Source organism: Theropithecus gelada, chromosome 13, assembly GCF_003255815.1.
Source record: "Theropithecus gelada isolate Dixy chromosome 13, Tgel_1.0, whole genome shotgun sequence".
NCBI lineage: Eukaryota > Metazoa > Chordata > Mammalia > Primates > Cercopithecidae > Theropithecus > Theropithecus gelada.
Window position 1 is genome coordinate 96,234,561 of NC_037681.1, and position 18,010 is coordinate 96,252,570.

Consider the following 18,010-nt stretch of genomic DNA (forward strand, 5'->3'; position numbering starts at 1 on the left):
CAACCTTGTTAGGAGTTATTAATGAGGTCAGTATTATTAATGAGATTATCTTCATTATAAACTATCATATTCTGGTCCCAATGAGTTCCTTACATACAATTAAAAAAGAAATGTTAAGTCCTCTAATCCAAGTGCTAATAGAGAGGGAAATAAAACATGTGTGGGAGAGTGTGGGTGGGTGCCTAAGCCCATTGATTCAAGGTGGGGTAGGTTGAGGAGAGATGACCCTAAGAGAGTTCAGGAGACTGGGAGGGAGTCAGCCTGTCCAGGACTAAAAGGGAGAATTCTTGGAAAAGGAAAAGACTGTGCCAAAGAAAAGAGGTAAGAAAAAACCTGGCAAGTGGTTTAGAATAACTGGAGCAGAGGTCTTGGTCAGGGAGGGTAGTGACTAAATTAAAGCATGGAGTAGTAAAGCTCGACATTAAAAGCTCTGGTAAGCCACAGAAGGACTTTCAGAGTGGGATGCCTCAAACTATCATCAAGTCCTTTCTTCCTTGCCTGCCTCTGCTCTAGGGCACACTTTCTCAACCTCAGAACTGTTGATGTCTTGCCCCAGTAATTCTTTGTTGCAGGAGATTGTCCTGTGCATTGTAGGATGTTTCGCCACCCATTAGATGCCAGTAGCAGCCTGCACTTCTAAGCTGTGACACCCAAAAATATCTCCAGACATTGCCAGAAGTCCCCTTGCAGAGCAAAATCACACCTGATATGAACCACTGATCTAAAGATTGAAAAAGCTAAAATTCTCATTTTTCCAGCCTCCCTTGCAGCTAGAAATGACCATGTGACACAGTCCTGGCCAATGAAATCTCAGAGGAGATCTACTGGAACCTCCTTCCATTTTCTGCCCTTTTTGATCTTGAATCAGCCTGAACAACAGCAGCCATTTGGCAGCCATGAGATGACAAACATAGAAAAAAGGCTTTGAGAATCACAGAGATATTGGCCCCTACATTTTTTATTGTATATATTTAAGGTGTAAAACCTGATGTTTTTCTATACATACACATTGTTAAATGATTACTCAAGTGAATAAACACGTTCATCACCTTCTTTTCATTTTTTGTGTGGTAAAAGCACCTAAAATCTATTCTCTGAGCACATTTTCAGTATACATATTTTTTTAACTATCATCCTCATGCTATACATTAGAACTCTAGACTTATTCATCCCACAACACTGCAAGTTTGTATCTTTGGACATACTTCTCATTTCATCCTCCATGCCCTGATAACTACTATTCTACTCTCTGTTTCTATGTATTCAACTTTTTTTTTAGGTTTTATGTGTAAGTGAGATCATACAGCATTTTTATTTCTGTCTCTGACTGGGTATATATCCAAAGAAAATGAAATCAGCATCTATAGAGATATCTGCACTCCCATACTTATTGTAGCCCTATTCATAATAGTCAAGATATAAAAACAACCAAAGCGTCCATCAATGGATGAATACATTTTAAAAACTGTGGTGTATTTATAAAATGAAATATTATTCAGCCTTAACAAAGAAAGAGATACTGCCACTTGTGACAACATGGACAAAGCTGGAATATATTATACTGAGTAAAATAAACCAGACAGAGAAAGAAAAAGACAGGTCTCTACATGGTGTTTGTGCTAATGAGCCAATGCTAGCAACCACCTACCTCCAGACTTCTTATTATGTGGGTAAGATAACATCTATGTATTTAGGCCACCAAGTTGAGGTTTTCATTTTTTGCAGTTGAAAACAATCCTGACTCTTAAACCATACAAACTTGTTTGGATTTTATCCCAGAGATAATGAGAATCCACCGAGGGATGCTAAAAAATAAAAAGAATTGCATCATCACATCTGCATTTTGGAAACATCATTTTGTTACAAAATACAGACTGTGAAACAAGATTGTAGAGGCAAGACCATGGCAAATACCATTATGATAAGGCAGACAAAACCATGATGGCGCTTGGAGCCAGCCAATCAACGATGGTGGGACTAAAGTGGATGCCATACATTTTAACAGGCAAAATGAATCGACCAAAACAAGTTGGATATGGGCTGTGAAGAAGATGCATCAAAGGTTAAAAATCCTATTTCTAGATTAGATGATGCCCTAGATAGGTACATAAAAGAAATAGCATATTTAAAGAGAAGGACAATATTCTATTCCAGGCTGGAGTGAATTTGAAATGCTTATAGCACAACCAAATAGCTATTTTCAGGACACTTAGATAAGAAGCTCAGGAAGTTAGAAAAGACAGAGGCATGATAATTGTCTAATATATGTATGGTATAATTCAAAACTTAATATTTTAATAAAATAACATTACTTATTATGAATATCAATGAATTGTTAATAAAGATACAGCTAAGCAAAATAAAATTAAAAATACATATACCTGTACCCACACAATTCTGGCACCTGGTTATAATTTGTAGTAAAATGTGGTTACCTATACATATGAATATACATGCATAAATGGGATTATAATGTATATGATGTGTGGTAACAGGCTTCATTTACCTAGTAGCATATCATAAACATCTTTCTACTTCAATTAACACTTACAAATTTTCCCTAATATTTTTACCACATGTGTTATAAATAATTCTGAGATGAATCATCCTCATAGTAAAATTTCTGTCTATATCCCTAATTATTTCCTTAGGAGACACTTCCAGAAGTGGGATTTCTGGCTAGCGTATGTGTTTTTAAGGGCTTTGATGGATATTGCCAAATTATTTTTTAGAGAGGTTGTAGCAAATTCACAATCCCATCAGCACAATGTGCAAGTACTCATCTCCCCAGACTTTCTCCAAGACTAAAATTATATACTTAATCAGTCAAGTCTTTGAGAAATGTATAAAATAAAAATGCTAATCTCACTGCAGTTTCTATTTTGTATTTTTCTGCCAGAATTTGAGCTGTTCATGTTTTATTGACAATTTGTATTTCTTCTTTTGCAAACTGTTGATTCTTGTTTTTTGGCCACTTTCCTTTTGGGACACTTTCATTGATTTGTAAGAGCTCTTCATTTGTTATAAAGTTTAACTCTTCTTCATTAATATTTCATTTTCCCCTAGTTTGACACTTGTCATTTACTTGTAGGGCCCATTGTGGTAAGCAGATATTTACAATTATTGGAATGGCCAAGGTTTAAAATGTTTGTTGGGAAGAATGGGCACAAGATGTGTCCAGAAATAAATAGGGAGATTAAAGTATGATGTGAAGAGCTCAGCTGAGATTGCAGACTATGAATTTCTAGTGGCTTCAAATGGCAAATTGTACTAGTGTTTGATAACTTGTGCAGAGTGAGAAAGGGTCACTTTTCCTAAGTCATCTAATATGAACTCTGCCTAGATTGGAACTTGAAAGTAAAACCAGCCCTTGCCTGAAGAGAAATCCAATCAGAACCTCAGTCCCTTTCTTTTAATGTAATATCCAGAGACCATCAGGCAAAACAAAAACAAAATATCAAATATTTTCAAATTCACTTAACCAGCAGAGGAGCAGTTTGGTCATTCAAACCACTGAGCATTTTCATGTAATTTTAAATGGCTCCTTTTATATAAACAGTATCTGTTTCTAAGAAATGATCTTGAGAAGAAAGTCAGCTGTCTTCCTAAAGAGTACAACTTTGAACCAAAAAAGGGGTGAATATCAGACTCTCCCAACTCACATGCCTTCTTCTGTCTCCAACTCTCCCACAAGGTTACCAAACACCTTAGACACCCACCTAACAAAGAACACACACACACACACACACACACACACATACACAGAGAAAGTGAGCAGGATTCACTCAGTTGGGGTTTCACCTACTGGTTTACTCAGAAGCTACATAAAGGAATATGGAAGTTATGTGTATTAGCAAATGTGTTGCTGAAATAAGGCACCACGTGGATAGGAGAGGAGGCAACAGATGTACTGGGAGAAAATAGGAGGGGCTGGGGCCCTGTGGGGTTGAAGATCTGGTAGAGCAGAATGAGGACATGAGACAGCTACAAGATTAGGACATTTTCCACCATTTTCTTCCATCATACTTTTCATCATTGCTTCTAATTCAATTATTTGATTTTCTTCACTAAAAACAATGGTTATTTGTATCTTGAATATTCACCTACATATTTTAAATTTTGTTTATTAATTTCACTTATAATCAGGGAATGTTCCCCATTTCAGAATTGATTTTCAGTCATTGAGTCTACACACTGGATCCAAATTTTATTTTAGCCACGCTGCTTTTCCGTTTCCTTGCGTTTTCTTTTTATCTCAGCCTATACTTACTTAAAGAAGCATTGTCTTCCTGCATCCCAAGTAGTATTTAATTCAAGAGTATGGGGCAGGAAGGAGGAAGTTTGGAGGGGAGAGAAAAACAGGGCCATGTACTTTTCAGCCTTGACAAGATCACAAGACTCATTGGTAAACACAGGACTATTCAATGAGTTACCACTTTCAATGGTCATAATTCAGGGTCATGTCGACTGAAATGGAAAATTGCCAGGTACCTCCTGTGCTGAGCAGAGGTCCAAAGTGCAGTGCTCTGTTTGCTCTCACGCGAGACATATTTTTGCAACAGCTGATTCACAGGTATCCTTTGGGTCTTCGGAAACTACAGACACTCTCCGCGAGCCCCACTTCATTTAGGGGATAGCTTCACTATAGAGCTAAGGAAATTATCCTTAAATTGCTTGTGAAAACGATGCCTGAATTTCAAAGCTCTTTTCTGCTCTTGTGTCCTTTCTCTCCAATGTTGCCTTGAAGCAAGAGCAAAGATGAGATTCCTCTAATGGGTGAGTGCCTAGAGAAGGGGGCCCTGGACTTCCTTAAGGCGAAAGAGGAGCTGACTGGTGACCTAGGCCTTCACTGATCCAAGAAGGCAGAGCCCTGGACCCGAGGCACAAGCAGACTACATGCTGCAGCTTGCCCAGCACAAGGCCCTGAGCAGTCCTTTTTTTTTTGAAATCAGGTTGTGCGTCATCCAAGATCCTCTCACAAAGAGAAGCCATGAACCTCCTTGGCTCATGGAACTCTCCACTTGGCTCAGATTTGCCACTGTAAATCATAATGTCAGGTTTGCATTTCAACTCTCAGACCACCATGTGTCAACCCTGCCTAGAGAATTAGAAAGTAAAACCAGTCCTTGCCCAAAGGAAATCTAATTGAAACCCTAGTCCCTTCCTTTTTATACAATATATCCAGAGACATCAGGCAAAACAAAACAAAACAAAAACAAAAGCAAAGTATCAAGAAATTAAAAACTCATTCAAGCAGCAGAGGAACAGTTTAGTCACTCAAACCAGTGAGCATTTTCATGTATTTTAAAATGACTCCTTTTATATGAACAACATCTGTTTTCAAGAAATGATCTTGAGGAGAAAATCAACCATCTTACTAAAGAGTACAACTTTGAACCAACAAAGGGACAAATATCAGACTCTTCCATACTCCAGATGCCTTCTGTCTTCATCTCTTCTACAGCTTCATCAAATACCTCAGAAAGGCCCCAAACACAGAACATAAAAACACATACTCTCTCTCCCACAAACACAGTCTCATACAGAGGCAGCCTGTGTGAGGTTAACTGCATAGAATAATCAGGCTGAGGTACTCCATCAGCCCCCGCCTTGGTCAGAGTTAATGCATAGTGACAGAAGTCAACAGCAGCCCCGGGCCACTTCAATCACTCACTTGAGCAGCTAAACATTTTCTGCAAGACAAAGCTCTTAGAACCCTTCATTTTTCAAATTAGAGAATGACAAGCTTAATTCCCAACCAGGAGACCTTTCATCTCAAAACTCAGCATAGCCGAGCAGTAGCTATGATTATGTAGTGTGTCTTTCCTGAGAATAAGGCCAGAGATGGCCAACCAGGAGACAACCTTGGACCCAGTCCCAGACCTCAGTCCTGGCCCAGCGGAGACCAGGCACCTACCTGAGACAAAGGAATAGGCTGCTAGGATGTTGCTGAGCAAAGCCATCTCCATGTGCTCCGGGTTGTGGCTGAGCGGCAGCCTCATGGGACATCCAGACGGGACCTCCTGGAGGTGCTTGGCTGAATCAACGTGGCCACTCTCCTTCTTCTCTTCTGTTTGGGAACACAAAGTGAGTGATAAGGCACATTCTGCTGTCCTGAGGCCGTGTTCCAGGTAGCCTGGGCTCCTAAAGACATATTTTTGCAACAGCTGATTTGCAGGTGTCCTTTTGGGGCTTTGGAAACTACAGACCCTCTCTGGCCAGCCCCATTTTATTTGCGGGATAGCTTCACTATAGATCTACGGAAATTATCCTTCAATTGCTTGTGAAAACTATGCTCGCGAAAACTAGCCAGGATCCTAAAGAAAGACCAGCAAGCTCTCCAAGCCAGGGGTGTCACAAAGATTTGGGGTCTTGTGCTCTTTGTTCAAGTGAGCTTCCTGGCTTTCAAGGAAGTAGAAACTCCTTACATCCCTGATTTTCCTGATCTTTCTCCTTTCTCTTCCCCGTATCTTCCTAATTCCCACTAAAATCCCCCCTTACCTCTTCCAGAACTCTTTATTTCATTCTCCCTGGTTCACCTTTGAGGCACAGCCCATCAGGTTCAAGTCATCATTACAGTCATCACTGCATTTTAATTACAAGCCACAGCCCTCTCCTCTCCTGCTGTGCTTTCCCAGGAGCCTGCAGTGATGACACTTGTGCACCTTGATCAGTTTGCCTCATCCCTCAGGTCACTAAATGTGTGCCTTTGGCAGTGGTTCAGAGCTGGCTATCCCAGAACTGCCAAAGCAGTTCCCATTCTAAAATACCTACAGGAATTTGGGAGCGGGAGCTGCTCCCTGCCTCTAGCTCTATGACTCCACCTGTGACTGTGATGGGTGAGTAGAACACACACGTGGCCCAGACTGCCCATCCATAGAACCATCCCTCCAGAGATCAGAACAGGGACTTGGAATCTCAGTGCTCAGCCTCTGGCTGGAGGAGCACATCCACTCCCCAGCTGTTGCAGCTCAAGCCTGGCATTAGCATTATCCAGTTACTCAGCAAAGGCTTTACAGAGAGATCCTGAGCATGAAGTGGGAGAGAGGTGGCAAATACCCAATGGCTCATTTGACATTGCTATGAACTGAAGGCAGGGAATTGAGTCACAGAGTGTAGAGGGGTGTCAGGCTTGGGGAATGAACCTGGGTTCTCAGTGGGTCACAGATGTAACATGGGCCACAATTAGAAGGCCTGGAGAGTGGCAGTTCTATGAGGTAAATAGAATGGGCTACAACAGAACATTCTCAGGCTGGTAGATTTCAACAGGCTTCAGGAAAAACCAAAACAAGAAAACACCAACCAACTCACAGGTACAAAGAAACAACCACAAAGTCCTTGGAGCAGCCAGAGGCTCTGAGAGTGACAGCACAAGGAGTGGGAGCTCCAGGGGCTTTGAAAAGAGACTGGCTGCTGTTAAGGGACCACTGAGCCTCTGAGCCAGAACAGAGTGCCTCTTTCAACAGTCATTTGTGTTCCTAAAAGGTGACAACTGGATGACACAGGTGAATGGTTAGAATCATCACCATGAGTTCAGAGGCTGTTCTCCAGATTTAAGGACTTCAAGACCCAGGAAAAGAGTGAAGCTACTGGAACATGTCTGAGTGTGTAGTGAGCCATGTCTATTTCAAATCCATTCCCTCCTTCCTGTCTCCACTAATGCTACCAGGGTGCAAGTCTTATCATTTTATTTCTGGGAGTTTTGCAACAATCTCCTATCTGGTCTTTCTGCTGGTACCTCCTTCCTGCTCAGTATAGCACCCATGCTTATTAACAGGGTCATTTTTCCATAGTACAAATAGGATCACATCACTCCACCACCCAACTCTAATGAATTTCCATTGACCTTCTTAACACAATACACATCCACTTTCACAATATCTGACCCCTTCCATACCTCCTAATGTGTCTCCTATCCAAGCTGACAGTCACACACATATATACACACAGATAATAAGAAAGCTTAGAGCTTCAACAATACTAGATTACTTTTAGTTTCCCCAAGTAGAGCAAGCCCTTTCCTCTCTTCATGCTTTTGGTCACAGTCTTCCTTTCTCCTAAATGCCCCCCTTCTCTTCATCTGTGTGGCAAATGTTTCCTATAAGAAATAATTCAGAAGTTTTATGGCAGTCCCAAAATCTCAATGACGTTTTCTGCAGAAATAAAAAAATCCATACTGAAATTCATACGGAATCTCAGGGGACCCCAAATAGTCAAAACAATCTTGAAAATTAACAAAGTTAGACATCTCACCCTTCCTGATTTCAAAACCTATTATAAATCTACAGTAATCAAAACAGCATAGGCCTAGCATATAAAAACAGACATGTAGCATAATGGAATAGAATAGAACATCCAAAAATAAACCCTTACATATATGTTCAAATTATTTTTGCAAGCATGCCAAGACCATTCAATGGGAAAAGACTGCCTTTTCAGCAAACAGTGTTGGAAAAACTGGATGTCCATGTGCAAAAGGATGAAGTTGGACCCTTACCTTATACTATATAAAAAATTAACTCAAAATGTATCAAAGACCTAAATGTAACAGCTAAAAATTTTAGAAGACTGTTAGAAGAAGACATAGGGGTAAAGATTCATGACATTGGGGTTGACAATGATTTCTTGGATGTGACACCAAAAGCACAGGCAACAAAAGCAAAAAAGAAATGGAGTCTATTAAAGTTAAAAACTTCTGTACATCCCAGGGTACAACAGAGTGAAAAGGCAACCCACACAATGGGAGAAAATATTTGCAAATAATATATCTGATAAAGGGTTAATATCCAGACTGCTACCTATCCTAATTCCTAATATCAGGACTCCTACAACTCAACAACTAAAAACAAAGAGCTCAATTTAAAAATGGGCAACAGACTTGAAGCAATATTTCTCCAAAGATACACAAGTAGTCAATAGGCACATGAAAAGATGCTCCACCTAACCAAGCATTAATGAAATCAAAATCAAAACCACAGTGAAATATCATCTCATACCCGTTAGGATGACTACTATCAAAAATCAGAAAATAAGTATTGGAACTTGTACACTGTTGATGGGAAGGTAAAATTGTGCAGCCACTATGGAAAATAGGACGACTATTCCTTAAAAAATGTTTTAATAGAATTATCCTATGACCCAGCAATTCCACCTCTGGGTATATACTCAAAGGATTTTAAAGCAGAGACTTGAACAGAATTTGTACACCAATGTTCAGAGCTGCATTATTCACAACAGCCAAAAGGTGGAAGTAACCCAAATGTCCATCCACAGATGGATGAATAAATAAAATGTTGTACACACATACAATGCAATATTACTCACAGCCTTAAAAAGGAAGGCATAAACATGGATGAAACTTGAGGACATTAGGCTAAGTGAAATAAGCCAGTCAAAAAGGACAGATATTATATGATTCCACACGTATGAAGCACCAACAGTGGTCATATTCATAGAGACAGAAAGTAGAGTAGCGGTTGTCAGGAGCAGAGGCAGGGAAAAGATAATTATTGAACAGGATACAGGGTACAAAGTTTCTGTTTTGCAAGATGAAAAGAGTTCTGGGGAAGGATGACAGTGATGGTTGCACAGTAATGTAAATATACTTAATGCCACTGAACTATACCCTTAACAGTAATTTAAGATAATGATTTTTGTTATATGTATTTTATCACAATTTAAAAATTGTGTTGGTGACGTAAAACAGTGAATTTTGAAGGTTACTTTATTTAAAGAATCTTGCAATCAAATTTTGGTTTTAAGTTAATAAGAGTGATGGCAGAGTTACCTTTTAGTGGTATTAAATTTGAAGTCAATAAAATTCTAATTCATATCACAATATGAATATGGTTTAATTTTAAGTAAGAGATGTTATTGCACTTATTTTTAAAAATCGGATTGTAAATAAGTGTAATCTATCATATTTATCGATTAACAGGAAAAAGATCGTATGAATAAATGGAAAAATGTATTTGTGTAAAATTTAATAAAAATTCATGATTTAAGCAAAGGAAAGACCCCCATGAATCTTCCAAATGCCTTTCTTTGGCTATAAGAGTGTCTAGATATTCTTCTAATATTGTGCCTATGATATTGCAATTGGAACTGAGTGTCCCCTGGTATGTCACCCCCATACAGGTGACTGTGTCATTACACAGTGTTCAGGGGGTGATAATCTCATTATCCCTTTAGCTACCTGGGGAGAGGTGTGCTGTCAGGAGCAGAGAAGTTTCTGGTAAGAACAGTTCATCTCTGACGATGTTGGCATCAGCCAGTAGAGGTTCTAAAACTTGCTTGGCCCCAGTTGGCTTCTCAGACTCTGAAAGAAAAAAGCAGCAGCACAAAAACCATCACATACCCAGGAGATCACATCATACCTTAGACCTGGTGTGTGTGTGAACCCAGCAGAGAAGCTTTGGTGGCTAGGGTCTGGATCCTTGGAAGGATGAATAGCATCCCCAGAGAGGAGAAAGCCCACTGACAGAGGTTAATCTGCAATTTGAACTAGACAGCCAGATAAACCAATCTCCCAAGGTCATGGCAGAAAGGATGCAAGAGGTAAAAGATCAAAGAAACATGCTTCCTCTCCACTCCTGTCAGCCAAAATCCACAAAACAGCTAGTGTGGGATATGCCAGTCTGGCCTCTCATCAGTGAAGTTTGCAGGCTAGCCTCTCTGGAACAGGAAGGGAGGGCATTCTGTTCCCTTCTAGCAATGCCCGGATGGGCCATGAAATGAAGTCTCACACAGCTCTGTAGGCACTAGAATCCTGGAAATGCTGATATGTAGATTCCTACACCCTGTGCTTTTCATGCTGAAGTGTCAAGGCCTCTACTCAGCCCAGGTAGGAAATCTCCTCTCTGTGTCCAGCTTCCCTTAGAAGCTTTCAGGAAGAATGAAATCATTCACGGAGCTCTGAGCACTGAGCTGTCCCCACTTCACATGTGCACACTCATTCATTCATTATCATCGCACCCTGCCAACTACTGCAGCTTCCGACTTCTGCTTATTGATGACTTTATAGAGACACATCTCAGCTGCTTCTTCTCCAAAAAGGATTGGTGGCACCATCCTATGTTAATTTTACAGGTCAAGAAAATAAGGGCAAGAAAGAAAAGAAAACTGGAAGCATGGGATCGGTAACTGTTTACAGACTCATGTACCAAAGTGCAGAAGTAGGTCTTTGAAGCCCATTGACCTTCCACTCTACACTTGTGAAAACCATCAGGCACTGACCCTAGGACAGTCACATGTTGTCTGAAGAGCAAAAGCTCAAATGGAAAAACAGTCCTCATATCACCAGCTGCGGAGAGGATACACATGGCCCCAGAGAAATAACTGAGCTGAGAGAAACCCCGATTTTATTTGTAGGGCAGATAAGCACCTGGGGATGATACATCTAACATGCCAGCCTGCCAGCCATTTGGTTTCCATTGCCCCATCAATCTTCCCCTCCCAACCATCACAAGGAATCATTTCCAGAGACATATCCTGGACCTTGTCATCACCTGGAAAGGTTTTACCTCTGAATACTGGGCTGTGAACTCCTTAAGGGCAAGGACCATGCCTTAATTCTTATCTTTGTTCTCAGAGTTTCCAACAATAAGTTCACAGAGCTAGTGCTCAGGGACTGTTTGCTGGATAAATGGCTCACACTGAGAAATCTCACTCTCCAATCAGAACCTCTATCCTACCTCTCTGGTATGGTTTGGCTGTGTCCCCACTGAAATCTCATCTTGAAATATAGTTCCCACAATCCCCAAGTGTTGTAGGAGGGATGCAGTGAGGGGGGTAATTGAATCATGGGGCAGTTACCCCCATGCTTCTGTTCTCCTAGTAGTGAGTGAGTTCTCATGAGATCTGTTGGTTTTATAAGGGGCGTTTCCCCCTTTTGCTCAGTACTTCTCCATGATTGTAAGTTTCCTAAGGCCTCCCCAGCCACACAAAACTGTGAGTCAATTAAACCTCTTTCCTTTATAAATTACCCAGTCAAGGGTATATCTTTATTAGCAGTATGAGAATACTGCTATGCACTCTCCATACCTGAATCAAAGTAAACATGCTCCCCAAGCTCTCTGAGGCTTCTATCTTGTCATTCCCTCCCTGCTCACTCAGTTTATCACTCTCATCCTAGATTCATCTTTCCTCTGCACAGCCTGGCTACTACAACTACACTATATGCTACTCTCACCAGAACCCTTCTGCTGCCCTCAACCTCAGGTCTAACTTCCAAAGCACTCCAACCCTCACCTGCCTTCTCTCCTCCCTACAGGCTAGTGCTTCTGAAAAAGTATAATCATTCATATTTGCAGCATTGCAAATGCTGAATTTACAAAATCAATTGAGGTCCCCAGTGCTGCGAGGAAAGCCAGAATGTATGTCCCTGACATCTTACTTTCTCACTTTCTCATTCTTCAATCTCCTCATTCAATCTTCTCAGCTTTCCAGAGAAATAGAGGGCACCCTACATGAACTCTAACTTTCCTCCCTTCCATCTCATTCTGACCTTCCTTCCTTCTGTCTCTAAGGAGTTTTCACCTGTGCTTTCAAATTATTTCCTCCTTCTTCCTACAGGACATGGTTCCATTAATGAATGATTCTTCTTTGACTTTCCCTTTTCTGGCTGATCTCCATCTCTCTATATAAATGGGTAGGCAGATAGATGGATTGATAGACAGACAGGTAGGTAGATAAATAGATAATATGTATATAGAGTGATTATATATATTTGTATAATTCTCTTTCTCAAAATTTTAGTCTTTCACTTTCTCTTCACCTTCCTGTCCCATATATAAATACATATATATAAACACACATACATATATACATTCTATACTTATATACATACATATATAAATATACAATGTGTATATGTATGTATGCATGCATGTATATATGTATGTGTATATGAATATCTATTGTTTTTTCTCAAATATTTGCTCATTCTTTCCCAATCACTCTCTCAATCTATCTTTTGATCTACTGCCCTTATCTCTTTTTATCTACTATAAACTTACGTAATTTCCCCCACCTTTAAACAATCTTCCCTTTGCTCAGCCTCCGTTGTAGTTTCTTATCACCCATTCTACTTCCCTTCATAGACATACATCTTCATAGGAACTTGTATTTCTTCTTTCCATTTCTTCCATCAGTCCATCCTTGGCCTAAAATATCTGGCTTCATATCCAGCCTATCTACCAAAGCATTGTTGGTAAGGTGGCCACAGTGAAACAATCAAGTCTGTGCTTCTAATGATTGCTCCAGCATGGAGACTATGAGCTCCTGGATGTCGAGGGGGCTCTTGTGTCCTATCCTTCTGCATTTGTGGTAGCTAACACAATTCCTGGCACTTAAGTGCTTTAAAACAAATTTCTGTCTCAGTGATGGGAGTCAAGGTGTGTGGGGCTAAGATTGTCAGACATGGGCCTTAAAACAGAATGAACAATGTCCTCAATGACACTGACATTACTCCTGAGACCTCAAGAAAAATCTTTGTCTTGATTTGAACCTAAGAGAACCAGGGTTAAGAAATGATATGGTCCTAGACAAGACTCACTTGGTGGTGGCCACAGACTGCAGGAATACCAATGCTGTTACAGCAGGGCTCTAACACAGAGCCCGAGGCTTTCACTTAGCACTATGCAGAGGTCAGTACCAAGGGTGGTTCACAAAATGTTTCTAACTTTAATACACTGTGATACTGTTTAGCCTGGAGGCTGCCTACCTTCCTATCCCAAGGCAGAGCTTGCTTGTGTTAAATTAATAAATATTTATTAAGCCCCACTAGAACCATTTATTTAGCAAGCAAGCTGCAGCTATTAAGGAACTGAGAATTCTCTGAAGGTCCACATGTTACTCACCTCCATGCCCAGTGATTGACTCACAGGGCTTCCTTTGAATGACTAAGTCCAGAAATGAGCAAATGTGGTCAGCAATCTACCTACCGACACTGCAAACAGAATCAAGTATAAATGCAATGTAAATTAAGTGGACAGTTGGGAAAAGAATAATTAATTTCAATAACAAGGTAGCAATGCAGAGGACCCATAAAGACTTCATAGAGAGGTAACATTCAAATTGAATGTTGAGCTACTGCATATTAATTTAACTACTGAGTATTAATTTAATAATGAATTATACTAATAGCTCACATTTATTGAGACCTTTCTCTTCAACCCGACAATCTGCAAAGTGCTATTTAATTTAAGTTTCATAACAGTCCCATGAGGTAGATGCTATTATCCTCATTTTTCAGATGGGAAAACTGAGCTATGGAGAGGCAAAGTTGCCCAAGATCACCTATCTAGAAAATGATGAAGTTCAAATTTAAACAGTCCAACTCCAGTGCTCTTAACTTTGCTAGAGTAAAGAAAAGCACTGGAGACAGAGGGAAGAGCAGGAGCTAAAGTACATGGCACATCTTTAGCATGGGAGCAAAGGGATAGGCAGAGAAACTGAACAGAAGTCAAAGCTGCAAAGGCAAAGTTGGAATTGCATTTTGGTAGATCTGCAGTGCCTTGCAGAAGTTGAGCTTTATTTTATGGACAGTAAATAATATTAACAGGAGAATGACATGGTCAGTTCTGCTTTGTAGGAAGAAAACACTGGCAGAAGTGTGGAGGATGTGTTGGAGAAGCCAGAGATGGTCTGAAAGACTTACTGGGGGTCTAACTCAGTAGCCCAGGTAAAGGATGATGCACACCAAAAACCAAGGAGATAAAGTAGCTGAAGAAGCCAGCAACCCAGAAACCCAACGCAACTGGTGCACAAAAAACAGACTCCCAAAAAATGCCTGCTCTCTCTAGCCAGAGTACCAGGAAAGGAGTGTTCTAGCATGACAGAAAACTCTTGGACAATAGCCACTCTACTTCAGCCAAACAGCATTTTAAAAAACAAAAAACCCATGGCCTCATCCACACCCACACCCATACCAGCAAAGCCTGAGTAGATAGCCTAGACTTTCACCCTTAAGACACTATAGCAAGAAACTCCAACACCCTTGCCAGAGTGATGTCAGAGAAGACCCAAGGGGAGAGATGAGACTTTCATCTGAGATAGCTAGTGAGCTACCTTCCCTGGCAATATCAGTAAGGACTACATGGGAAGCCTGGACATCTGCCCCCTCCTAGAAATAACTAGATACTCCTCCCCTTCTCCACTGGGGTATCAGAGGCAGCCTAGTCAGGACTCTCATCACTACCAGTGGTTATAAGCCCCACATCAATGGAGACCACATGGGATCCAGAACTCCCATCCCCATCCAGCAGTAATGAGGAGCCAATCAATTGATGCGAACACTAAGATGATAAGGATAATAGAATTATCTGGTAAAGATTTTTAAACACCATGATTTTAAAAATACTTCAATAAGCAATTATGCACATGCTTAAAACAAATAAAGAAATTAAAAGCCTCAGCAAAGAAATAAAAAGTCTCTGCAAATAAAGAGAAGATATAAAGAAACAGAATTTTACAATTAAAAAAATACAATAATGAGCAGCATTTGGAGACTCACATTGTGAACTTTTGCTCCAAGAACCACCACAGGAACATACCAGGGAAACTGAAAGAATTCACAGACCCTTTGAAAGGAGTGGCTTGCTACTGCAAACTCCAAGAAACAGCCAAAAAAACAGCCAGTGCCCAAAGTGTAAGAGGAGGAAAGTCTGCCTCTGAACATACATCCTCACTGGGGAACCTGGAACTCTAGATCATGGAAGAAGGATTTAACTTTACCTAGAGCTGAAATGAATTTAGATAGCTGAGCATAATACAAAAGTAGAAGAAGCCATGGGAAGTGCCCTGTAGGCACTCCTGGTCCCCAGGGAAGCCCAGCGAAGCCATTTCTGACTTTACCTCACAGGGTTCCTTGGGGAGGGCAGCCAGTGGAACTGGGGAAGGGCCACAGGAAGAAGGAGACTTTCGGCTGAACTCTATCATAATTTTGATCAAGTATGAATTTTCCTAGGCAGAATCTGAGGGGTGGGGGCGAATAGGAAGTGTAGATATGAGCACAGAAGCTGCTGCAGTCAGGGAGGGGTGAGGCCTGAACGCCCTGCTTGCTTTCTCAGCAGGGAGGCTTGCAGCCTGGGGCAAGATCTCAGCCCTGTGCACCAGAGGCCTGTAAACAAATTCAGCTCTGTTGGTTGTTGGCAGGACTAAGACTGGCCTTGCTGGCTGTGTGGGAGCTGGGTAAGGTCTGTCACTGTGAGCTTTCCCCCACTTCCCTGGCAATCTGTAGGAAGCACCAGAAGCAGCCATAATCCTCCTTGGAACACAACTCCATTGGCCTGAGAACCACTGCCCCGTCCCCGCAAGGGGTCTCTGCAGGCACCACCCAAGAAGAGTCTGAGCTCAGGCACACCTAGCCCTACTCCCACGTGATGGTCTTTTTCTACCCACCTTGGTAGCTGAAGACAAAAGACATAAACTTGCAGGAGCTCTATAGCCCCCCCACCCCCGCCAGTGCCTGAGAAACCTGAATAGTTATCCCACTGACCTTAGGGCAAGCTTGCATCCCCCAATATTACCACAGCTGATGCTCTCTTGAAAGCGTCACCTCCTGGCTGGAGGACAACCAACTCAAGCCATTACAGCAACTCATTACGGAACCAACCTGCTCCAAGAAAGGAGAAAACAACAGCTAATTTCACTATCCGTAATATCCTGGCTAACCAGAGGTCTTGAATCTGTCTATGTGACAACTTCGTTATAAGCATAACCAGTATTTAAGAAAACCAATGCACTAAACAAAACAATAACCAAGGACTCTCACAGAATCCACTTCATTCTCTTGCTACCTCCACCAGAACAAGTGGTCGTATCCATGGCTGACAGACCTGAAGATAGATCGCATCACAGAACTCTTTGCAGACACTTCCCGGTACCAGCTTGGAGCCCGGCAGCTCAGCAAACCCTAACCCTAGTCCTAACCTTAAATATATATGCACCTAACACTGGAGATCCCAAATTTATAAAACAATTACCACTTGACCTAAGAAATGAGATAGACAGCAACGTAATAATAGTGGAGAACTTCAATACCCCACTGACAGCACTAGACAGGTCATCAAGACAGAATATCAACAAAGAAACAATGGGCTTAAACTATACCCTAGAACAAATGAACTTAACAGATATTTACAGAATATTCTGCCCAACAACAGCAGAATATACATTCTATTCATCAGCACACAGAACATTCTCCAAGATAGACTGGACCACAAAACAAGTCTCAATTTAAGAAAATCAAAATTATATTGACTACTCTCTCAGACCACAGTGGAATAAAACTGGAAATCAACTCCAAAAGGAACCCTTAAAACCATGCAAGTATATGGAAATTAAGTAATCAGCTCCTAAATGATCTTGGGTCAACAATGAAATAAAGATGGAAATTTAAAAATTGTCTGAACTGAATAATAACGAAACAATCTATCACAACCTCTGGGATACAGCAAAAGTGGTGCTAACAGGAAATTTCACAGCATTAAATGCCTACATCAAAAAATCTGAAAGAGCTCAAATAGATCATCTAAGGTCACACCTCAAGGAACTAGAGAAACAAGAACAAACTAAACCCAAAACATAGGAGATGAAAAGAAATAACAAGGATTGCAATAGAACTAAATGAAATTGAAATAAACAAAAAACAATACAAAATATAAATGAAACAAAAAGCTGGTTATTTGAAAAGATAAACAAAATTGTTAGACCATTCATGAGATTAACCAAGAAAAGAGAGACAATCCACATAAACTCAATTGGAAAAGAAACAGAAGATATTACAACTGATACAACAGAAATAAAAAGGATCATTCAAGGCTACAATGAACACTTTTATGCGCACAGACTAGAAAATCTAGGGGGAATGGGTAAATTCCTGGAAATATACAGCCCTCCTGGATTAAACCAGGTAGAAATAGAAACTCTGAATAGATCAATAACAAGTAGCAAGATTGAAACAGAAACAAAAAAGTTGCCAATAAAAAAAAAAAATATATAGGACCAG

General features: G+C 40.6%; 1 protein-coding gene across 8 annotated transcripts in view; it reads right to left on the bottom strand.

Annotated features, from left to right (window-relative positions):
- The window catches only part of EVA1A (eva-1 homolog A, regulator of programmed cell death), a 144,875-nt gene that overhangs the window by 18,861 nt on the left and 108,004 nt on the right, over positions 1-18,010 (bottom strand). For 3 of the 8 annotated variants that reach the window (XM_025353978.1, XM_025353977.1, XM_025353976.1), the window contains 3 exons: positions 13,860-13,948; positions 10,196-10,318; positions 5,918-6,070 (listed from right to left, as the gene is read on the bottom strand). In XM_025353978.1, coding sequence (XP_025209763.1) covers positions 5,918-6,002 — 85 coding nt within the window. In that variant the 5' untranslated portion in view covers positions 6,003-6,070; positions 10,196-10,318; positions 13,860-13,948. Of the gene's footprint in view, positions 1-5,917; positions 6,071-6,501; positions 6,565-10,195; positions 10,319-13,859; positions 13,949-18,010 lie in introns of those variants that run through there. The other 5 variants (XM_025353973.1, XM_025353974.1, XM_025353980.1 and 2 more) reach the window with 3 other exon arrangements.